This window comes from Bos indicus, chromosome 7 (genome assembly GCF_029378745.1).
Source record: "Bos indicus isolate NIAB-ARS_2022 breed Sahiwal x Tharparkar chromosome 7, NIAB-ARS_B.indTharparkar_mat_pri_1.0, whole genome shotgun sequence".
Classification (NCBI taxonomy): Eukaryota; Metazoa; Chordata; class Mammalia; order Artiodactyla; family Bovidae; genus Bos; species Bos indicus.
This window is the reverse complement of record NC_091766.1, coordinates 108,739,868-108,756,742: the sequence shown is the minus strand read 5'-3', so window position 1 is coordinate 108,756,742 and position 16,875 is coordinate 108,739,868. Positions and strand designations below refer to the sequence as shown.

Below are 16,875 nucleotides of genomic sequence, written 5' to 3'. Positions count from 1 at the left end.
ATTTATCCCACCCACTGAGACATCTAGGGGCAATCTGAGCTCTTTTTATTTTTTAATTATTATTTTTGTTATGCTAATACTCTAAGTGCCCAGTTCAAAACAACCTCTATTTCTTAACTGACTAATCAGAGCCAGCCTTGCCACCTTGGAGAGCAGGGAAGGCGGGTGGGGAGCTGGTGACATCTCCTGCCCTGCTCCTGCCTAAGGGCCCATTAGCCCCTGGGCCTTTCTGACCGCTCAGTGGGGGACAGGAGGGGAGGAGAGGCGGAAAGACAAGCTACTTAGTTTTGAGGAGTGCCTATCTGTTGGGCTAAGCAAACAGGCCAAGGTGGAGCATAATAACTTCCAAGCTGGCTGCTGAAGCAAGACAGCAAGCTAAGCTACAGCCACAGAAGTGGAAGAGGGCCCTTGAGTTCAGAGAAACCACCCTTTGATATGAGACCCAGATCCTGTGGACAAACGAAGAAAACTCAGAAGCTGCACTGGTGAACAAATGCAATTAAACAAAAGCAAAAGCAGTTAAGCAGACACACCTGCTGGAACATGAAGCTAGACTTTTCTGACGAGCTGCTTCAGCATTTACTCTGAGACATGTTGTTGCTTAGCCGCTCTGTCGTGTCTGACTCTGCGACCCCATGGGCTGTAGCCTGCCAGGCTCCTCTGGCCATGGGATTTCCCAGGCAAGAATACCACAGTGGGTTGCCATTTCCTTCTCCAGGGGATCTTCCCAACCCAGGGATCACACCTGCCTCTCCTGTATTTACCACTGAGCCAGCATGGAAGCCCACTCCGAGACATTGCCTGTTTCTCAAAATAACTGATGACAAGCAACAGTAAACCACGCTTGACCAAGCAGGTCTGGACCGAGGCTGCACCGTGCTGGATTCCAGACAGAACCTCCCCATCAAAAAACAGTCATTTTACGCAAATTTAAAAGTAGACAGGCACACCTTCTGTGTGATCATGCTACTTTATATCCGTAAGATGAAACCTGTGGCTATAGCTGAAGATGGAATTGTAGGGCTCTCACAAATGCTAAACAATGGCCTATGCAAGGGTACAAAACGAAGGCCAAACACAGTGCTTCTGACTTAAAATCTTTCAAAGATTATTTCAAAACTACAGACTTTCTTGTAGTTTCAAAGTGTTTGCAGATAATTGCAAAAGACACCAAGTTAGTGTCTAGTATGATTTTCCCTGCCATCTAGAAGAACTTTTACTTTTTAATTCAACATATGAATCATGGGTTACCCTGAAAATATATCACATAAGAAGTCACATAATGAAGTCTGTTCATATCTGAAATTCTACTGGGTACTTGGAGTATTACCAAAACAAAAATAATAATTAAAACATAAATACCCAGACCTTAGATTGCCTCTAGATGTCTCAGTGCGTGGGATAAACTTGAGCTGACGTTAGACTTTTGCATTGATGAGATTTTAAGTTAAAAAAAAAGTTAAAAACAAAGTCAAACACTGAAATCTGAAAACTGAACTTAGCTAAATAAGAAATTCCCTGAACACAGTAGGCTTTTGTTATTGTTCAGTTGTGAATTCGTGTCTGACTCTTTTGCAACCCATGGACTGTAGCCTGCCAGGCTCCTCTGTCCATGGCATTTCCCAGGCAAAGAATACTGGAGGAGGTCGCCATTTTCTTCAGAGGATCTTCCCAATTCTGGGATGGATCCCGCATCTCCTGCATTGACAGGCAGATTCTTTACTGCTGAGCCACCACAGAAGCCCAGAGTAGCCTTTGCTTCCCCATAATACCCAAAAAGTAAACAGTGCCTGCCCATATATTTTATTACTTGTTTTGAAACACTTTTTGTCTACCTGTCTACAGATTCAGGGAAAGAATATTTTCCTTTTCTAATTTTTTCATCTTAGCTTACAGCAACAAAACATTTAAAGTGGCATTTTTATGAGGTCTTTTACTAAAAGATTTGATACAATAGTAAATGGTCTGGTTACTAGGATTAAAAGTGTGGTTGGAAAGGTACTCCATGCTAAAAACAGTGAATTAAAAATCAACCAACCTAACTATACAATTCTGAGACTGGGAACCATAGGTCCATTCAAATCGTATGGAAAAACCAGTGCTACTGGTCACAGTTCAGTTTCCAAACAGATCAAAGGCCTACTTCTTACCACTTGATTAACAAAGAAGCTACTTCAATACTGTGCTAAAAGTAATAAACTGTCTGATTTTATATGCTGCAAGCTAATGAGTTGTAAACAAACAGAATGAGCGTAGAATATTTTTCTTCTAAAGTTCAAGTCTAATAATGTTAACTATGGCAATAACTTCTGTATTTGAGGCAGGTTGTATGTATGTGAGAGAGAGAAAGGTAGTCAGTGATCCATTCATTGAAAGCCACATTTGATATAATTTCTATTTCTTAAAATAAAAAATACTATACTGTTTTTAGATCTGATAAAAGAGCTCACAACTTATGACAAATACTGCAATAAGAAAGAAAAAGTTAAAGTGAAGTTGCTCAGTCGTGTCTGACTCTTTGTGACCCCATGGACTGTAGCCCGCCAGGTTTCTCTGTCCATGGTATTCTCCAGCCAAGAATACTGGAGTGGGTTGCCATTTCCTTCTCCAGGGATCAAACCCAGGTCTCCCGCACTGCAAGCAGACACTTTACCCTCTGAGCCACCAGGGAACCCCCTAGAACAAGAAGATATACAGAAGAAAAAAAAACACGTATATGTAGGGAGTTAAGTGTTTGACCATTTTTGATTATTGAAGGGAAAATACCAGCATTTAAAGTCATATGATGAGTATGAGGTCAAGTTTAGACAGATGATTGTGTCATCTTCAAAAACCAATTGCTAAATTATTAAAACTGACACAAGAAAAGCAAGAATTCAAGAATCAGTATACATGTTTCACAACTGCATTTCTCTGTTTTCTTACCATGTATGTTGTACAGTCGAACTCTGTGGGTAACATGTTCAAAAAAGCAAGTCACGTCTGAATAAAACCTTCCACGCTGCACTCTGACAAAGGGTGGTGTTGTGTAAACGTAAGGCTGAAGAGGAAATAACATTTTTAAGAAAAATGTTTTGGCTTTTAATTTTTCCAAGGGATGTTTATTATAGTTTCCAAATTGGCAAATACATATCATGTGATATTGGTAATATTAAGTGAAAACCAAACCTTATAAGGTATCAGACTATGCACATGCTATAAAAATTGAATATACGGTTTTACATTAGACAAAAACTGCTGAAAATAGAAAATAAAAATGTTACAACTTGATTGGTTTAGAAGATCTACAAACATTTCTCCCTGCCATAAAAATTTCTAATTAAAATTTTTCTATATGGTTCCTATGTTATCTATGAGAAAGAGCAATACTTTTACAGCAGTGACGTTTGTTTCCCAGGCAAACATTATAACCACGGCCCCCTAATGTTCAGGGTTTGCAGCATGTGGCTGGAAGGACCACAGGGACTCATCTCAAACAACCTGGAAGCAGGCTTCAGAACACGGCTCAATCCCAGCCAGGCTCACTGCTCTATAAAGCACACTGCCCTGTTACTTCAAAGAACTAAGCAGATATGAAGCCAACTTACAAACCTGGAAAAACTATGGCAACCACTGGTTTACTTTTCATTATTTAGAATCTAGAATCAAGAAACTATGGGAATAAAACTTATAACTTATACATAGGTAAAGAAATGAAATCTAAAGCACTTATGAAGAATTGTAAGTATTACACATCTTAGAAGGCTCAACAGCAGCATGCAAAGCTAGTCTGCAATGCAGCACAAGATTTTCAGTGCTGTGTAATTTTCTTCCATATTTACCTCTTTGGTTAAGGAAAAATATTCTGAATTTACTATAATGCTTTACAGTTAACAAAGCTCTTGTACCTAATCACCACACAGCTAGAAAGCGTGGAGGAGGGTGGGAACTAGGATGGGGATGTCTGGGTCCCCACCTTTTCCCGGCACACCCAGCTGTCTCTTTCCCTGGTGTTCTTTTATTTCTTCTTTGTAAACATACGATGATTCTCTTTTTCCTACTATCTAATATTAGAGTTATTTAAACATAAAATAATTTTTTAAAATAGTAATTACAACTGTCTGTGTTTAATATTCTATAGCATAGTTTTTTTTTTTTTAAGTCAGTCAAAACAAAATACCTGTGTAATGACAAAAGCTGTTAAGTGAGAAAACACTGATGTAGCTTATATTTAGGATCCACTGCTCATCCTGAAATGTCTACTATGATCTATAGCTTACCTTTAATTCCTCAATAATTAAAAAAAACAGAAACAACAAATAACTAGAATTCTGAGCATGACCTAAACAATCCCTTAACATCTATATTTGATTTTGGTTAGCAGGCTTTTCTAGAGCAAAAGTAACTTTTTTAGGAGACAGGACCCTAGGCAACAAAACACAGAATATTTAATTTATCTTAAAGTGGAGAAAGTTGGTGTAAGTGTAAAAGCAAAGGAAGAAACTCTAAAGAAAAAAATACAAAATTGACTACACAAAAATTAAGAACGAATATAACAGAAAAATAAAATAACAAACTCAGTGATACACTGAGGACATATTTTTCAATAAATAGGAAAAAGGATTAATTTTATAATATATAAAAAAATCTTTATAGATCCACAAGTCATATCAGTAGACAAATGGCCAAGAACTTAAATAGGACACTCACAAAAGAAATATGAAAGATAAATAAAAGCATTATACAGTTCAACCTTACTAATAATCACAAAAATCATAACAGTAAAATATTTTTCATCTGTTATTATAGGTTAAGTATGTAATGTGGCTAATTCTCAGAGTTTAGAGTAGTATGCTAGATAGCTACTTTCAAAAACACACTGCTGGAATGAATATGTATCGTTCTAGAGAGGCAAGGAAGATAAGTAGTATCTATATGTCAAAAGCCTTAAAAGGCTCCAGACACACAAAATGACTCTTCTAGAAAATTATTCTCAGGAAATAATTAGCACTGTACAAAGAAAGCTTATCACAATTTTACAGTAATAAAGTATTGGGAGAAAATGTAAAATGTACATATGCAACAACAGGAAATTCTTTACTTCCACATATATATATAATACACACACACTTTTTTACTGTGAGGACACTTAAGTTCTACTCTTTTAGCAAATATCAATAATCCAACACAGTGCTATCAGCTAGTCACCATGTAACGCATCAGACTCTCAGATCGCGTTCACCCTACAGCTGAAGTTCTAAATCACAGAAGTGTGTATTAAAATGTGTTTTCCAAGAGCATATGAGATTGTGAGCACTGTCACAATGAAACACAAGACATATTCACATGCTGCTACTGCTAAGTTGCTTCAGTCGTGTCCGACTCTGTGCGACCCCATAGACGGAAGCCCACCAGGCTCCCCCGTCCCTGGGATTCTCCAGGCAAGAACACTGGAGTGGGTTGCCATGATACACACAGAATAAAATATGGTAAAAATACAACATTGGCAAAGGTTTTCATGGGCTTGTAGAACAGCTGGCCGGTGGAGGCAATGGCAACCCACTCCAGAACTCTTGCCTGGCAAATCCCAGGGACGGGGGAGCCTGGTGGGCTCCCGTCTATGGGGTTGCACAGAGTTGGACACGACTGAAGCGACTTAGCAGCAGCAGCAGCAGCAGAATAGCCAGCAAATATTATTCTTCAGTTTTCTGCATTAAATGTGCAGTCAGGATAGAACACTTTCTTTGTTTGTTTTTTAAAGTGCTAAATGTTAAGAAGAAAAATGGCTCAGTGGTCAATCTATCTTTCCCACACGGCTAGGAATTTTGTGTTTGTATCTCTGCCATGCCACAGAGGTACGTAACAACTCAGCAGCACCCTAATCCCAAATCAAATCTAGCTTCTTTCCATACAGAGCACTTGTCCCCTGTAGCATCCTTACTGAATTTCAACACTGAGAAATTACTGTTCACCTAACACTCAACTAGAAATTGCTAAGTGTCAATAATGATATATGAGTGGAGCTAATTCATCTATTCCTAATAGACGACCATAACATTGAGATGCATTTAGTATGCTCCTCACTACTCTCTCAGTAAGTGCTTAGTCACTGCTACGAGCATCAGCTCTCACCTTGGCCTCCCCGTCGGGTAAGAAGAGGTAGGCACCACTTTTATCCTTTTTACTTGTGGTTCCATACCAGGAAAACTGTACTTTCACTTCAAGACTTTTACCATCTCCTTTATTTAGCATTTCCTAAGGATAAAAAAAAAATTTTTTTAGTATAAGTTAGTATTAAGACATAAACTTACTGTGTCTAGCTACATGCATATGTCTATTTTTAAAAAATTACCTTGTGATAGATTTATAAGTGATTAACATTCAGCCTGTAATATTCACAATTCTTGGATGAACACTCCAAATTTTATACTTAAAACCTCAGGACTGAAAACTTCCACAATAGAACAAAAAGAACACATTTCACCAAAGAAGAAAGACATATACAAATTAAGACATTAGACCAGTACTTCTCAAACTTTCTGTAGTAAAGGAGTGAATTTATTTTTATTTCCACTATGCATGAAGCAGCATTTTGGTGAAGTACAATGAAAGTGAATTAATTAAAAAAAAATTAAAGTGATATGCCAAATATAAACTCATTTTTTCTTATTAGATTTAATAGGCATAAATCTACTCAGTCTAATTACTTTCAAAGTTTCCATAAACATTTCTAAATAGCCACCAATTGCATACTCATCTTGTGGACGAGTACCAACCAGTCCACGGGGCGGCACCTCACAGACCACACCTGTGAGCAGCAGTGGGCGCTGCGGACCACAAGGGGACGGTACACGCAGCTCTCCATCCTTCCCTCCAGAACCTGTGTCCCCTTTTCCCACTTTACACAGGTAATCTACATACGTTATAATAAAAGTGACATGCCTTCTGTAAATTTCAGAACTAGTTGGAACATACCTCCATAAGCCCAGATTGACCAAAGCGCAGCCTAATAAAGGAGTTCTCTAGAGTTATAGCTTCTTGAGCACTTTTTATATTATTCATGTTAAAAATTCCTTCATTTGCTATATTACCATTATATAGGTCATATTTGGCTAAATGTGGATTTGAACTTGATGTTTCCAAAATCTTATACACTTTCAGTCCCAGTGGTGGCATCTCTGCTAGAAAAGATATCTTTAAAGATAAAGGAGAGAAGTTATTAAAGAGAAATGCAATCTACTGAAAGGAAACTATATTTCTAGTACAAATAAGCAACTACTACGTTTAAGAAAGAATATAATACTATTCCATGTTTTTATAACTTATGGGTGGAGTATTCACATTTCTATTTATCTAGGGAACCTAGTAAATTCAAGTGGGTAGGACTATCAAAGACATTAAGGCTTTTATTCAATATACGAAATTATGTGACCATCCTCAATTGTCCCACAGTGCTCTTAATGGATGCTCAGATGGGGAAATGCTCCATGATGTAAGGGTTTACCGTGACAGTGATTTTAGGAATCATTGTACAACACTATGGTAATTCAGTACATTCAAAATGAAAAATGATAAATGTAACAATGTAAACATCAAGCATATTAGTTCATCAATACCAGACATCAATGCCTGGGAGGTCCAGCAGATGCTGAACAGGCACGGAGGAGGCACCCACCAAGGGACATGATCCAACCTTTCAGGAGCTTCTGCTCCAATCTCGAGGCGAGGGGTTTCCTGTAAAATCTGATCAAAACCTGTATCATAGTTTCTTTTCTTTCTAAAGGATAATAAATTCGTAAGAGCAGCCAGCAATGCCTTTTAATTCTCTTTTAGAATCCTTAGCTTTTGTCTGTGTCTTCAGAAATACAGTTTATACATTGAATTTTAGCAGTCCAACATTTCCGGTGACGGGGGGCGCTCAATTTAACACTGCATACTTCAAGACATTTTCCCAAAACACCTAAGACTTGAACCCAGACATTTTTTTCATAATTATATCTTAGAAAAGAAGCATCTTATTTATTTAAAAAGTCTTTCTTTATTGGGATATTACTGTAATCTTTGCAATGAAAGTTGGAAGTATCCAGTTATTTAGAAGGAGGTATTTATCTTCTTTTCAATACTTCAGTTCAGTTCAGTTCAGTTCAGTCGCTCAGCCGTGTCCGACTCTTTGCGACCCCATGAATCGCAGCACGCCAGGCCTCCCTGTCCATCACCAACTCCCGGAGTTCACTCAGACTCACATCCATCGAGTCAGTGATGCCATCCAGCCATCTCATCCTCTGTCATCCCCTTCTCCTCCTGCCCCCAATTCCTCCCGGCATCAGGGTCTTTTCCAATGAGTCAACTCTGCGCATGAGGTGGCCAAAGTACTGGAGTTTCAGCTTCAGCATCATTCCTTCCAAAGAAATCCCAGGGCTGATCTCCTTCAGAATGGACTGGTTGGATCTCCTTGCAGTCCAAGGGACTCTCAAGAGTCTTCTCCAACACCACAGTTCAAAAGCATCAATTCTTCAGCACTCAGCTGTCTTCACAGTCCAATTCTCACATCCATACAAGACTACTGGAAAAACCATAGCCTTGACTAGACGGACCTTTGTTGGCAAAGTAATGTCTCTGCTTTTGAATATGCTATCTAGGTTGGTCATAACTTTTCTTCCAAGGAGTAAGCGTCTTTTAATTTCATGGCTGCAGTCACCATCTGCAGTGATTTTGGAGCCCAAAAAAATAAAGTCTGACACTGTTTCCCCATCTATTTCCCATGAAGTGATGGGACCAGAGGCCATGATCTTCATTTTTTGAATGTTGAGCTTTAAGCCAACTTTTTCACTCTCCACTTTCACTTTCAATACTTACAACTCATTAAATTGAGTTAGGCAAAAAAGTTCAAAATTTTACAAGGAATCAGAAAAGAGTTACAATATACACACTTACAAAAATGAACAATATACATACTCATAGTGCACTAAAAATAACATGTAATATACACACTAACAAAGATGTTAATACTTTGGAAAACAAAGGATCTATTTTCCTTTAGAGTCATTTCACTGGCCAGTGAGGGGGGCTTCCCTGGTGGTCAGCGGTAAAGTGTTCACTTGCCAATTCAGGAGATCTGGGTTCGATTCCTGGGTCGGGAAGATCCCCTGAAGAAGGAAATGACACCCCACTCCAGTGTTCCTGCCTGGAGAGTCCCATGGACAGGAGAATGGCAGTCTACCGTCCACGGGGTCCCAAAAGAGTCAGGCATGACTGTGCAACTTAACAACAGCAACATTACAAACTATACCCTGGCTGTGCCTCCTTCCGCTGCATGGGGCGCGCATACCTCGTAGGCTGTCTGTGAGACGGTTGTTGCTGTGTCCCACACTGCACTCATTTGGATTTCCACAGGCTTTCCTGAAGCAGAGGACACTTGTGCTGCGGATGAGCTCACACAGACTGAGACTACAGAGCTTCGAGCTTGTTCTGAAGGGTTATAGACCACGAGATACCTGTAAAAACAGTTGCTTTACTAGTGGGGTCTCAAAACATTTGTCCTTTTTTCACATTATTTGTAAGATTTCAACTCACAGATAAGCATAAAGCCAACCCAAGGAGAAGAATTTTCAGAAACATTCCAGTAAAACTTTCAAAGAACAGGCAATTTTCATCACAACAAACACCACATTGTACAAAGGGCAATGAAACAATGATTCACTTTCTAAGAATGAATGTTATACAAACGGAAGACAACAACAGGACTGTTATCGCTATTTCTATGTCCTAGAGAATGACTTATGTACATATGGTTTTATTAATCTGAAATAAGCAGCCCTATACAATATCCTGATCCTTGCCTAATCTGAATACAAAAATATATAAATTGCCTGTTTGCATTTTGAAAGTGAAAGTGAAAGTCGCTCAGTTGTGTCCAACTCTTTGTGACCCCATGGACTATACATACAGTCCATGGAATTCTCCAGGCCAGAATACTGGAGTGGGTATCCTTTCCCTTCTCCAACCGGGGATCAAACCCAGGTTCCCACATTGCAGGTGGATTCTTTACCAGCTGAGCCACAAGGGAATCCCTTAACATTTGCATTTTAGTCACAATTAATTTCAATTAAAATTCTGACATTCACTTTAGAGGACTAACACACAGTGAAATATATGGCTGTACATGCAGCCACACGTGTATTTTATAAACAGGGGTCCCTATTATCCCAGAAAGTTGGTCCCAGAAGAAAGATCATTTGAAGCAAATTCACTTAAAATAAGAGGCTGAAATCTTATAATAAATAGTGGTAAAAAAATTGATTGGAACTTAACTAGAAAAGGGAAATAAAGACTATTAAAATAAGTTTAGGCAACATTTGCAAATAAGTGCAGTTCTTAGAATGAAGTGGGGTTTTGGCAAAATTTTTCCAATAACACCTTATATTAGCACACATCCATCAAGTAACATTTAATTTTTACATGATGGTTTTAAACATAACTATATTTGTTAAGAATATTCAAGGTCTTAATCATTTTTCCTACAGTTAGTTCTCTCTCGATTCTTTGATATTTAGATAATTGTCAGCTGAAGCCCTTAACAGCCTTGGTTTCCTCAATAGCATTAGGTCCTCACCGCTTCACGGCTTTGCCTGTGAGCAGAAACGTTCTAGATCACGTCACAGACTTCAGGAATTATGCATTCTTTGTAAGACCTATGATTTTACTTTATAATATATTTACAACATATTATCTTCAAACACAAGAAACAGCATTTCAGAGAGGATACCTGACTAACAATACAACTGATTCATTCGTGAACCCTTTCATGGCATTTCCTGTACTTTCACGTACATTCCTGTACACTCCCGTAACTTCAGGAGCACAGAGTCAGGCAGCCAACCACGCCTCCCTCTAACCCGGTAGGTACTCTAGCAGACAGGGTCCCAGCTACCACTGTCTGCTCAGTGCATCTCAGAGTCGAGCAGCACGTGTCCTGCACATTTCAACTGCATTGCAAATGGTTCATTAGGAAATAAATACAGTGACCAAAACGAAAGTGAAGGATAAAGGAAAAGGTGGATGTAGCGTGAAACCCATAAAACGTTGACTCGTACGTTATCAGGAGAAGCACTTCTGATTGACTCAGTATTGTAATATACCAAAGGTAACAACATAAGAACGTCTTTAGCTCCTTTAGACTTGCAGTATACCTCAGGGTGACGAGCTGTAACGTCATTTGCGTTCACTGAGACCCCATGTATATTTGAGAAAAGAGCATCAGAAGCATGCAGTCAAAAACAAGACAAAACAAAGCAAGACTCTAGGTAACGCACTGAAGCCCCGAAGTCCTAGACCAAACCCCACTGTGTCCATGAAGCAAGGAGAGGGAGAGCACCGCCCCTGAGAGGCGCGCTGGGCAGACTCCCCTGAAGGCATCTGCCAGCCCGTGAGTGCCCGCCCACCACCCTCTACCGGAGCGTAGGTTTCCCCGACGGTTCTCCAGCCACACTCACACCTGGAGAGCCACAAATGCCAGGGGCTTCAGCGTTACCAACTAGACTGCACTACCTCCCTCAGCTGCGCGAGGGCAGGAAGGCGGTCAAGGATCGCTCACGCCCAGCATCAGACGTGCAAAGCAGAAACGAGTGGCTTACTACTGAACCCCACACGTCCAGAGGCTCAGCGCCAGTATGAGAAGAGCTCTCTGTAGTCTGTGTTTGTAGGCTGAAGGCTTGGGCCAGCCTCCTAATTCTGTAGAAGTCCTGAGGAAGACCTAGGAATGGAGTCCAGAATTTCCACTGCAAATCTCTGGATGCCCCACTACACAGAGCTGGTCATAAAGGATCTGATAATAAAATACAATGCATCCAACAGAGAGACTTAGGCAGCAAGCATCCAAAACACTGATTCTTTCTGGTAAGAAAGAAAGAGATTCACACTTTCAGCAAATAATAATTTTAACCATATATTTCACTTTGTACAGTAATAAATAGATTTTTATAATATGCTGTGAACTAGGTTCTGTTTTGTTTCGTGTTAGTAGCTAATTAGTATTTGACCATAATGATGTTTCTACTGTACTAAATGATTATGTAATTATCATGCCAGGAATCTATTCAAAAGCAAAGTGTATGGAGTATATAATGAGTATAATGCTGCACTAAGAAAAAATTTTTTCCACATAATTAGAGATTCTCAGCACGTTCAGGAGCATCACAGCACACAGTTGCCTGACACACAAACTCCTATCCATGTATGCTTCAAGCAGAGCACAGAGAAAGCACAATCATACGTGAGTTACGCTTCGGGGCAGGTAAGCACACCACCACAAATGAAGCAGATCTGCATTGTCACTGCTGTGTGCAGTAGTGAGACACTTGTTACACTGCCAGTATCTCCAAACATGAGACTTTTTAAACCTTTCAATTATGAATGCAACCAACAGGTTTCATATTAAACTATCATCAGTTCAGTTCAGTTCAGTCGCTCAGTCTTGTCCAACTCTTTGCAACCCCATGAACAGCAGCACGCCAGGCGTCCCTGTCCATCACCAACTCCCGGAGTTCACTCAGACTCACGTCCATCCAGTCAGTGATGCCATCCAGCTATCTCACCCTCTGTCGTCCCCTTCTCCTCCTGCCCCCAATCTCTCCCAGCATCACAGTCTTTTCCAATGAGTCAGCTCTTCGAATGAGGTGGCCAAAGTACTGGAGTTTCAGCTTTAGCATCATTCCTTCCAAAGAAATCCCAGGGCTGATCTCCTTGCAGTCCAAGGGACTCTCAAAAGTCTTCTCCAACACCACAGTTCAAAAGCATCAATTCTTCAGCGCTCAGCTGTCTTCACAGTCCAACTCTCACATTCATACATGACTACTGGAAAAACCATAGCCTTGACTAGATGGACCTTTGTTGGCAAACTAATATCTCTGCTTTTCAATATGCTCTCTAGGTTGGTCATAACTTTCCTTCCAAGGAGTAAGCGTCTTTTAATTTCATGACTGCAATCACCATCTGCAGTGATTTTGGAGCCCAGAAAAATAAAGTCTGACACTGTTTCCTGTCGGGAGCCGGTGAGGCATTCCACTCGTGACAAAGGTCATGAGGAAGGAGGCTCGGCATACGCAAAGGTGGGATCGAGCCTCAGGAGTCCCCCTGGATATTCCCGAGCATCTACCCCCAAAAAACCAGAGTCTGCCTACTTTATTGCTTTGTGCTCTCACCTCTGACTTTACTGGGGGCTGTCCCCTACCATCATCTCGCTCTCTCTGTCAAAGAGTTAACTTACAGCTCCAATTAATAAAAGTTCCTGGGCAATTAGGAACGTTTAAATCCAAACCCCTCAGATAGCTCTCTAACTCGCCTGACAAGTTTACCCGGACTCCTACAGCTATGCATACAATTGTTTACAGTCTCCCAGCCTCGAGAGGCACGGGAAGCTTAAGATATTTAAATAGCTTAGAGCCTCTCAGAGAGTCAGAAACTGTCAGAATAAACTAGTAAAGGATTTCATTGATGAGCCAATGTTTGTTGCCAAGTTTTCACATCCCCTGAATTGTATCCTTGAATGTGTATTAATTAATATAGTTGGTATGTAGAAAAAATAAGTAGTGGCCTTGGTGTTAGTAACTTAGACCCTTAAGGTAATAAATTCTTTCCTTTGTTGTAAACACATTACACATCCACCCTATAGGAATGCAATTTTATCTTCAGAAGATGGCGCCAAACCTTAAAATAATTACTCTTAGAGAAAATAAGTCTTTGTTGATAAGTCTTCGTCAAGAGGCATAAAATGTTAATAGGCCTTCTGGCCAGAAGATGATGTAAATCACCTAAACCATTTGTATACGATAAATTTGCAGGAAAGAAACCCTGGTTTTTGATAAGGATCAAAAACTGCTGACTTTGCATCCCCTATTATCCTCTATGTGTAACTTAGTGTATAAAAGCCCCTGTTGAAAATAAAGCTACGGGCCTTGCTCACCAGAGCTTGGTCTCCCCATGTCATTCTTTCTTTTCACATTCTGGCTGAAGTCTCCATCTGGAGCGCGGAGGTCCTCTGCGACCATTTATTTGCCTGGGCTTCTAAGACCCACTCGAGAAGGTGTCTAAGGTGGGGCACCTTCTGCTATTCGAGAGGGCGCCTGCGGCCTCCGTGGTCAGAGCTAACCTGGCGTCACGGGTTATATTGATTTTCTGTGTAAACCAAGCTACTCAGCCTCTTTTCTCCACTGAATTTTCCTACTGAGCTATCCTCATTCTATTACTCTTTATATCTCTAATTAACATTTGAATAGGTCGCCAACGCCGTCTCCCCTTAGAATACCCTGGATCAGCCGGGGCTGGACCTCAGCAGTTTCCCCATCTATTTCCCATGAAGTGATGGGACTGGATGCCATGATCTTCGTTTTCTGAATGTTGAGCTTTAAGCCAACTTTTTCACTCTCCTCTTTCACTTTCATCAAGAGACTCTAGTTCGTCTTCACTTTCTGCCATAAGGATGGTGTCATCTGCATATCTGAGCTTATTAATATTTCTCCCGGCAATCTTGATTCCAGCTTGTGCTTCTTCCAGCCCAGCGTTTCTCATGATGTACTCTGCATATAAGTTAAATAAGCAGGGTGACAACATACAGCCTTGACGTACTCCTTTTCCTACTTTGAACCAGTCTGTTGTTCCATGTCCAGTTCTAACTGTTGCTTCCTGACCTGCATACAGGTTTCTCAAGAGGCAGGTCAGGTGGTCTGGTATTCCCATCTCTTTCAGAATTTTCCACAGTTTATTGTGATCCACACAGTCAAAGTCTTTGGCATAGTCAATAAAGCAGAGATAGATGTTTTTCTGGAACTCTCTTGCTTTTTCCATGATCCAACGGATGTTGGCAATTTGATCTCTGGTTCCTCTGCCTTTTCTAAAACCAGCTTGAACATCTGGAAGTTCATGGTTCACATATTGCTGAAGCCTGTCTTGGAGAATTTTGAGCATTACTTTACTAGCATGTGAGATGAGTGCAATTGTGTGGTAGTTTGAGCATTCTTTGGCATTGCCTTTCTTTGGGATTGGAATGAAAACTGACCTTTTCCAGTCCTGTGGCCACTGCTGAGTTTTCCAAATTTGGTGGCATATTGAGTGCAGCACTTTCACTTCCAGGATTTCAAATTTGCATCATCTTCCAGGATTTGAAATAGCTCAACTGGAATTCCATCACCTCCACTAACTTTGTTCGTAGTGATGTTTTCTAAGGCCCACTTGACTTCACATTCCAGGATGTCTGGCTCTAGGTGAGTGATCACACCATCGTGATTATCTGGGTTGTGAAGATCTTTTTTGTACAGTTCTTCTGTGTATTCTTGCCACCTCTTCTTAATATCTTCTGCTTCTATTCGAGCCCATCTTTGCATGAAATGTTTCCTTGGTATCTCTAATTTTCTTGAAGAGATCTCTAGTCTTTCCCATTCTGTTGTTTTCCTTTATTTCTTTGCACTGATTGCTGAAGAAGACTTTCTTATCTCTTCTTGCTATTCTTTGGAACTCTGCATTCAGATGCTTATATCTTTCCTTTTTTCCTACTATCATACTCATTAAAAAATAATATTTCATCCACACTGACAAAAGAAAACAGTAATATACCTGAAAAGGGGGAATAGTTAATTTCTATTTTGCCTCGGAAGAAACTGCATAGGAAGCTCAGACCTATTTCCCCCCCAGTCTCTCCTACATTTGCCTTGGCTTCCAATCCGCCTGTCACCAAGCAGCTTCCCAGTCCTCATTATGACACTCAGCCCCCATGACTTGGGGCTACAGGCAATTATCTCATGTCTCTATCTATATACAGAGAACAACCTTCACGTCATGCAGACAGAACACTCATATGTCATCTGCCAATCAAATGAGAGACTATGATCTATCGTGGCTGAGAGAAAACGGGCAGGAGAAACATCTGCTTGTTCATGTCAGATCGGGAATCATTTTATGAAGAACTAGATTTCCACTGTAAATGTGATTCTGTGCTTGAAGATTCTAATGAAGAGGAGTCTATTTAAAAGTCCCTAACTTCTTTTGTAGAAATGATTCGAGTCATGCTAAGGCAACAGTGGTCCTCTGGGTCCTATTTTTTGGCCGATCTAACCAACACCTGCTATAAACCAATGACTAGGGCCAGGCGGACCTCCTCCCAGGACTGGACCCAGGGCAGCACGAAGGAAGAGGCCCCCTGGTGAGAGTGCCACTGGAGGCACCACCCACAGAGCTTTCCTGTACGCCAAGCTCAGTCCAAAGACTTGTGACCTACAAGACATAGCGTTTCATCCGTTACTGCACAGTCAGGAGAGCTGAGGTTCACGAGGTCAGGTATGCTGCAAGACTCCACTGGTTAGAGGGGCCAACGGGCTTAGCACTCAGCCTCACCCCTCACCATCCTGACCACTGGACTCACAGGACATGCTTGTAACAACCATTCTGACAAATGGGGTTTCCTGTGGAGATTCCCTTAGCTCCAAATTTACTTGGGAAAAACTCCACAGATGTGAAGACAGATTCTTCACTGATGCCAAAGATCCCCACAGACATTCTCTCTTCAGAAAGCTCAGGATGAACAAAAAGCTATTTACATTTCAGTACATTTGTGAAAGAAAACTTATCAACTAGAACAATGGAATAGAAAATCTTATATACCAAAGAGTATATAAGAGTATATACTTACATGTAAGTATATAAAAGTATATAAGGTCATTTATCTTATGACCTTACTGCATATTCAAACAACAGTCAAAAACATTATTCAAACGATATTAAAAAATATTAAAAAACTAACTATAGTTTTAAAAAACATTAAAAAATATTACATGCATTTATGGAGGTGAAAGGAAGACATAAACGAAAAATGCCACCTGTTAGTAAAGTTTAAAACCAATTAAACAA

At 40.3% G+C, this 16,875-nt stretch overlaps 1 protein-coding gene across 3 annotated transcripts in view; it reads right to left on the bottom strand.

The window, feature by feature from the left end:
- The window catches only part of MAN2A1 (mannosidase alpha class 2A member 1), a 211,974-nt gene that overhangs the window by 48,020 nt on the left and 147,079 nt on the right, over window positions 1-16,875 (bottom strand). For all 3 annotated transcript variants that reach the window (XM_019965504.2, XM_070794116.1, XM_070794117.1), the window contains exons 13-16: window positions 9,308-9,473; window positions 6,955-7,173; window positions 6,112-6,234; window positions 2,926-3,040 (exon numbers count right to left, since the gene is read on the bottom strand). In XM_019965504.2, coding sequence (XP_019821063.2) covers window positions 2,926-3,040; window positions 6,112-6,234; window positions 6,955-7,173; window positions 9,308-9,473 — 623 coding nt within the window. The remainder of the gene's footprint in view (window positions 1-2,925; window positions 3,041-6,111; window positions 6,235-6,954; window positions 7,174-9,307; window positions 9,474-16,875) is intronic.